The sequence below is a fragment of the Lolium perenne genome, chromosome 2 (assembly GCF_019359855.2).
Source record: "Lolium perenne isolate Kyuss_39 chromosome 2, Kyuss_2.0, whole genome shotgun sequence".
Taxonomy (NCBI): domain Eukaryota; kingdom Viridiplantae; phylum Streptophyta; class Magnoliopsida; order Poales; family Poaceae; genus Lolium; species Lolium perenne.
The window spans coordinates 304,954,740-304,962,360 of record NC_067245.2 but is presented as its reverse complement, the minus strand read 5'-3'; the positions used below and the strand labels follow the sequence as shown (position 1 = coordinate 304,962,360).

Here is a 7,621-nt window from a genome sequence, read left to right as displayed (position 1 = left end):
GAGGTGAAATAATTTAGGGGCTCCCCCAACGGGGAGTAGTGGGAATGGGGAGGAGTTCTTTTGCTACGGTTGTTCGATTTGATTCGATTCATTTGGAACTGCAAGGACGATGTGCAAATGTAACCAAGTGTTGATCCATTGGAAGGAAGGAATAACTCATTTCATCCACTTGATTCAATTCGATTCGTCTCTGGTTTCGTGTTCTATTTCCAGTGTTTTTTTGAGATAAGAAGGGGATTTTAGTTTTTTCTTCAGAAACACGACATACTTTTTTTTATAAAACAGAGGTTTAAGTACAAAAATAATACCACTCTCTGCGAGCAACAAGAACAACTCCAATTAGACTCTCCGTGTGAACACACCATCTAAAGGAGAAAAATGGTGGAACTTTCATCGGCCTGAGAATGCATCATCTTGGACACGTTGACAATGGCGTGCATTGCGCATATGAAGAATAGCCTTGGATAGTGGCAAACACCGGAGGAGGGCAACCTAGAACCTCCATGTCGTGTCATCAAACGTGATGGTCCCAATAGAGTGGTGACAATGTTGAGGACGCTGCCATGAACGCACCGATCCAACTCCAGACCTAAGCTTTCACCTGGAGACATCAACCAAACCGGAGAAAGAGCGAGAGAGGTGTCGATACACCTCGGCGATGCCTCCAAGGAGGGGAACGACACTCGCAGTCGACGTCATCGTTGGCACTAACCAAATGAGGACAAGGCTTTCTCCTGTATCGTCGTACACATCCTTCTCGAGCCACCGGAATCCAGCCCAAGCCCCCGCGGACCATCCACGTAGTCCCATAACGGTAAGTTCTCAGGGGACCTATTTAAGGGCCCATTTCCCCAATGGTTCCCCACCCTTTAGCAAGTTCTTGAGCATGTTTTTCTCCTCCATTCTTGACCCCCGTGGCTTCCTATTCTCCTCAACCCCTCCATGTCTCTTGAATCTTTTTGAGGGAAAAGAGAGAGAAGATCTAGATCTACAATCCTACCAATCAAAATCCCCTTCTTGTGAGGGAATCTTTGTAGATCTAGATCTTGGAGTCTTTTGTGGATTTCCTCCCTTGTTCTTCCTCTCTTATTTCCCCAATATTCATATTCCATCTACTTGTAATCTCGATCTCCGTGATTGGCGATACTGTAAGACTGTTTGATATTTATATTGAATCTATCTTTGTAATGTTTATGATCTTTGATCTCACTATGAGTGAGTAGTCCTCACGGGCTGCGGGCTTGGGTGAAGCCTCGCAGTGTTTATGTGCATCTTTTTACATGGGAATATTGTGTTGAGTTCGATTAGGATTTTGTGTTGTTGTTTATCATCTCTTGCCTCGATCTAAAGACTTGGGAGGTACCCAAGTTCCGAGGATCGATCGGGATATTGAGGGGATATGAGTGGTGCTTCAAACTCTAGATCGAAAGCCATTGACAAAAGAGATTAGTAGAATAGAGGACCCGAGGTCCACTTTGGGTGACGGTAACGTCACTATATGTAATTCTTTGGTATGTTTAATTACTTAATGACTTCTTAACACCCTGGGCTGCAGAGGTGTGGTAGTGAACAAAAAATCTATATTCGCAGTGGCTGACTAAAGCTATAAAGAATTGGGACATGCCGCCCACAATATTTATCTTTACTTTAACATGACTCATGGTGCGCTTATTATTATATTTATGCCATATGTATGCCTAGGTGCAGGTGACAACAAAAATAACAAAAAAGTTAAGTTGGAAAGGTCTGATAATAGAAAGACAACCAAGCTCTCAAGGTTTCGACAAATAACGTAATCTTACACCTAAGCACATTTTTCCCAAAGTTCGATTAAACTTTGATCTTCTAAGGAAAAAAAGCTAATACATTGTCTCTATAACCCGGATCAAAGATATCATATACTCCCTCTATCCCAAAAAAAAAACTTCTCAACTTTTTTTTTCGATAAAGGCTAGACCTTTGATTTTCGCCCTGAAAGGTAGGACCCTGAACTTCACCTGTGTTGTTGCACCCACTTACATACTGTTGTTACTAGACGTAGAATACCAAGCAAATCCCTCAACAACACCATGACTCGATCCTTTGCTGCTAGTCTTCCAATCCGGCCTTCGAGAAATTCTCCGTCTCTGATACACCATGTACCAGAATGTCATCTGCTGGCAACACAGAATTGAGCTTCACGTCGCTCCCTCGAGAACCAAACGGTCGGAATAAATGCTTGGGTGCGCACGACCGAATACCTACCAAACCAGAAAATTCCAGGGACGAGCACCGTTACATTTGCCAGCGGAGCCTTCTGGAACTCAACATCCAGTCAAATCCAGACAAACATGCATAAGGAAGATCTTCGGTTTGGCGCGAGAGAGATCTGAGGACAACCACCTTTATTCATGCCGACCGAGCAGCCCCCACGCGACCCGCGGAAACCTGCGAGCCGCCGCTCCAAACCCTACCAGCGACCCAGTGGCAAGGCCAGGAGGGAAAGGAGACGATAGTGCAGGGTCGATCCTCCACCGGAACCGGACCAACGGGTAGCGAAGATCTAGACCAGGGGGGCCACCTGAGAGAAATCCATATCGAGATCTGGGATCACCACCACGGGCGCCGCCCTGGACGTTGCACGGCGATGACCCGACCAGACCCGCCCTAGCGGCCATGGCGAAGATCCCCGGTGACCTCCCCCCCAACCACCTTTGGCGGCTGGGTCCGCCGCCACCGCGGCGAGGGCCGGGGGCAGTGGCGGCAAGAGGAGGGCGCGGCCCGGAGTCGCCCTAGGGAGGGTACGAGACGTACTTGTTATAATCGAGATGCACAATAAACGAAGAACGAAAAGTAAAACAGGACACGAGATTTTAACGTGGAAAACCCTTGCAACACACAAGGGAAAAACCACGGGCGCCAGCCAGCAAAACTTCACTATTTCGGTGGTGTTTACAAACGCCGTGGGTGTACAATGATGCGACAAAACCCTAGCGGCGGCTTACAGGGAATATATATAGACGGTGGCAACGATCCGTACCGGCGATGGGCCTCGCTCCGCTCGTCAGAAGTTAGCCTCCCTTTAGTATATGAATTTGGATCACAATATAACAGTACTATCTAAAGCATGTCTTTTTTTTAGATGCGAACATATCTATAACTAAAATATATCTATCTACATCCGAATCTAGACAAAGTTGAGAAGATTTTTGTGGAACGGAGGGAGTAGAAAAGATGCTTCATTTCTATTTATCTAGTATGTTTACATGTATCATCTTGAGGATATTGTATTTCAACTTGGCCATGCTGATTTAGTTGTTGAAACACTTGTTGGTAGTATCTAAGTTGGCCGTGCATGATGTGTTGATGTCCATTTCCATGACATTTTATGTCTAAAATTGACCATGTCAGATCATTCTCTATGGGGCCCTAGCCTAGTGGTGGATAGGGCCAATGTCTTCTCACCAACCTGAGTTCTTGTCCTAATCGTTGTTGAGTTTTTTAGCGCTGGACTTTGGAGTAGAAAAAACATAAACATATTTAATGCATATTGTCTACAATTTAAATTTGATTTTCGACCCCTGTTGCTTGTTACTACTTTCAAACATATATCAAACTGTGGGCAAATGCACCTGTTCGGCATTTTTCTTCTATGATGACAGCCGCCCTGAAGGTTCCATGCACACTCGATTATCCCTCCCCTAGCTTAACTTGGTATGATCTTGACGCATTAGCAGCACAATAGTTCAAACTCGGAAGGATTCTAGTGATGCTAACCATAGAATATCCTAAACCATGCAGCCCAAGTTGCGTTGCAGGTTTTCTCCATCCTTCTAAGACTTGCTTAAATAAACTGGACATACGCAAGGCCAATGAACAACTTGCATTTGCAATAACGAAAATCATGTGATTCTTCTCACGAAATAAGTCATGTCGTCACATTTAGTGGTACCTAATATGTTTCAGACCATTTCTAACAGCATCACAGAATTAGGTGCCTCAATAGTCTATTTAGGAACACATTTATGCACATATGTTCACACGGGTTTGCAAAGTCATCGCCATGGTTCTCAAAAAAAAAAAAAAGTCATCGCCATGTGATCCATGCACCATGTCAATGTTCATAGTTGACCAGGACTTGGATTTGTGCACAGTTGGTAGCCGGTCGGGCGGTGATCGATGTTGAACTACAAGTCTACAACTCCTAAATAACGTAGGGTATATATAGAGCTCGATACCATGCAAGTTTTGCATCAGCACTACATCGTTAAGGCAAGAAGAAAAAGCAGTGCAGGCAATCATGGCCGCGTTATCTCACAGCTTAGCGCTAGCGCTCCTCTTCAGCTTCCTCTCCTGCTACGCGTCCGTCCCTTCCCAGGCTTCCTCCGACGGCTTCCTCCAATGCCTCTCGGCGGCCATACCCAACGAGCTCCTGTACACGCAGAGCTCGCCGCTGTTCACGCCGGTCCTGGTTTCCTCCGTCCGGAACCCCCGGCTCTTCACCAACACCACGGTGAAGCCGCTCGTCATCGTCACGCCGACGAACGCCTCCCACGTCCAGTCCGCCGTGGTCTGCGGGCGCCGGCACGATGTGCGCATCCGCGTGCGCAGCGGCGGCCACGACTACGAGGGCCTCTCGTACCGCTCCGAGCGCCCCGAGGTGTTCGCTGTGGTCGACCTCAACAAGATGCGGTCAGTGCGCGTTAATCCGAGCGCGGGCACCGCGTCCATCGACTCCGGCGCGACGCTCGGGGAGGTCTACTACGCGGTGTCCAAGGCGAGCACGCAGCTGGCCTTCGCCGCCGGCCTCTGCCCCACCATCGGCGTCGGAGGCTTTCTCAGCGGGGGCGGGTTCGGCATGCTGCTGCGCAAGTACGGGGCGGCCATCGACAGCGTCCTTGACGCCACGCTTGTGGACGCCGAGGGGAGGCTGCTAGACAAGAAGGCCATGGGGAGAGATGTCTTCTGGGCCATCCGAGGAGGCGGTGGCGAGAGCTTCGGCATCGTGCTGTCCTGGAAGGTGAAGCTCGTGCCCGTCCCGCCCAAAGTCACCATGTTCAAGGTCACAAAGACAGTCAACGAGAGCGTCGTAGACATCCTCACCAAATGGCAGGTAGTTGCGCCAGCTCTCCCCGAAGACCTCTTCATACGGGTGGTCGTGCAGAATGGCGCGGCCGAGTTCCAGTCCATGTACCTCGGCACGTGCGACGCGCTCCTGCCATTGATGGGAAGCCGCTTCCCGGAGCTCGGCCTAAACCGAACGCACTGCAACGAGATGACCTGGATCCAGTCCGTGCCCTACATCTACCTTGGCAGCACCGCCACCGTGGAGGACATCCTCAACAGAACCACCTCGGACGGCTTCCGCAAGGCCACGTCCGACTATGTCCGCCAGCCCATCCCCAAGGACGGGTGGGTCAAGATATTCGACTTCCTCGCCAAGCCCAACTCCGGGATCATGATCGCTGACCCCTACGGCGGGAAGATCAGCAGCTTCCCCGAATCGGCGACACCCTTCCCTCACCGCGGCGACGTGCTCTTCAACATCCAGTACATGAACTTCTGGTCAGCCGCCACAGACGGTTCAGCGCAAACCAACTGGCTCAAGGACTTCTACGTGTTCATGACGCCATACGTGAGCAGCAATCCGAGGCAGGCGTACGTGAACTATAGGGACCTTGACCTTGGCCAAAATGTCGTCGTGGGCAACATCACCAGCTACGAATCTGCCAAGGTTTGGGGAGAGAAGTACTACAAGGATAACTTCAAGAGGCTCGCGTTCGCCAAGGGCAAGGTTGATCCCGACGACTACTTCAGAAACGAGCAGAGCATCCCACCACTAGTGATCCTGCCCAAAAAATGTTGCTTTTAAGTTTTGGTTAAAGTCAAACTTCATAATGTTTAATCATCTATATTGATAAAATATAAATATATACAATAAAATAATAATAGTTTTAGAATTGTTATGAAATATATTTTTATATTATATGCATTTGACATGGTAGATTTTTGTATTATTATCTATATTCTTAGTTAAAGTTTGCACAATTTAACTTACACGAAAAATTATACACAACATAAAATGGACAGAAGAGAGTAGATGGAATGCGGTCACACTATATATATGTGCGTGGAGGAATGGTTTTATATCGGTATAGGTTTAGATGACTGTTTTTACATTGTGTTTTATTATGTGTATTATTTCTCGTGTAATCTCGTGTATCAAGAATAAGCAGAGAAGAGAGGAATATCAGGATCATGATCAACCTTGTTGTTGTCCGCGCCGCCACGAACGAATCTCGGCAGCTCAACGCGGCGCTTATGTGCCGATGCCAGGATGGAAATCCAGGTCGATCGCCAGTTGCTGTCCTCAATCCCGAGCCCTACTTGCTTCAGTCTCGCTCTTGGGATTTGCTACTTGCCTTTTTTGGATCACGGCGTGGAAAATGGAGGCATCTGGGCGCTAGCAGCCACTGAAAATAAGTACAGTTTGTTCGGTCAGTTCAGATGTGTCCATTCAAAGACTCAGCTGCCAAACTAATTTATCCATTTAAATAAGATCAAAACAATATTTTGACGTGACAGATTAAAAAAGAGTGCAAGTACTTGCAGAAAGTTCAGCCATGGAAAGAACCATTCAGTTTCAAAAATTGTGCGAGTACATGTAGAAAATTCGGCCATGAAAAGAACTATTCAAATGATTACCTCTAAGGTCACATCATTCGGCTTTCAACAGTGAAATTATACACTATATAAGATGAATAGATTAGCGCACTCTTAAACTTTGGGGTACTGTACATGTGCTATTTATCCACTTCTTCATCCGGTCATTGCCTAACACGTGGCTTTCCTTATTTTTTTCTCCCATCAATTGCATGGTTAGTTGTTTTGCCTCACTTTTTTTTTCCCTGGACGGACACGGACAGGCAACCGGCTACCGGTTGTTGACCTTCCTCCTCTTTTACTCCCGTGAATCGCTCTCAGATATATTTCGTGCCTTCTGGTTGATTCAGTCAAAGAGCCAGCTGGTCAAAGTGGTGTTCACCCCACAGTCTCCATCATCGAACAATTTAAGGGATCGTTTTGCCCCTTCTCTCTTCCTCCCATTACCGAAAATCCGCCCTCCACGTCGCCGCCCACATCCTTCCCTAGGCCGGCCCTCTTCTCCCTCTCTAACGCCTCTCAGAAACGTGATGGGATGGCCGTGAGGGTTCTCTCCTGCGTGCTGGAGGGCTTCAATGCGCTGGCCGTTGGCTGCCATGGCCAAGGCCTGATGCGTCGCCATGCAGTACCGGGAGGAGCAGCGCTAGGAGAGGCCAAAGCCAGCGACCTTAACAGCCAATAGCTCTTTGAGGAGAATGTTGTTTGATTTGATGTCCCGGTGGAAGATCCGAGAGTCTGCATGCTCATGCAGGTAGGAGATGCCATTCGCAGCACCGAGCATAACACGGAGGGAACCTTTGTTTGATTCGCTTCCTCCTCCTCCGCGCACGCTTCTTCGATCGACGAGCAACCACAACCCGTCTCGCCTCCTTCTGCCACGCCACGCCATACGCAAACCAGCCAGGGTTGTTTGGATTCAGCCCACGCGCACCCTGCCGAATCGTGGGCGTGCACGGTCTTGAACCAATCAAATAAAGGG

At 48.3% G+C, this 7,621-nt stretch overlaps 1 protein-coding gene across 1 annotated transcript; it reads left to right on the top strand.

Moving 5' to 3' along the window:
• The first annotated feature begins 4,244 nt into the window (after nt 1-4,244).
• Nucleotides 4,245-6,225, top strand: LOC127336960 (berberine bridge enzyme-like Cyn d 4). Its single transcript, XM_051363826.2, has one exon. The coding sequence runs from the start codon at nt 4,280-4,282 to the stop codon at nt 5,849-5,851; it is 1,572 nt and encodes a 523-aa protein (XP_051219786.1). The 5' UTR covers nt 4,245-4,279; the 3' UTR covers nt 5,852-6,225.
• The last annotated feature ends 1,396 nt before the right edge of the window (nt 6,226-7,621 follow it).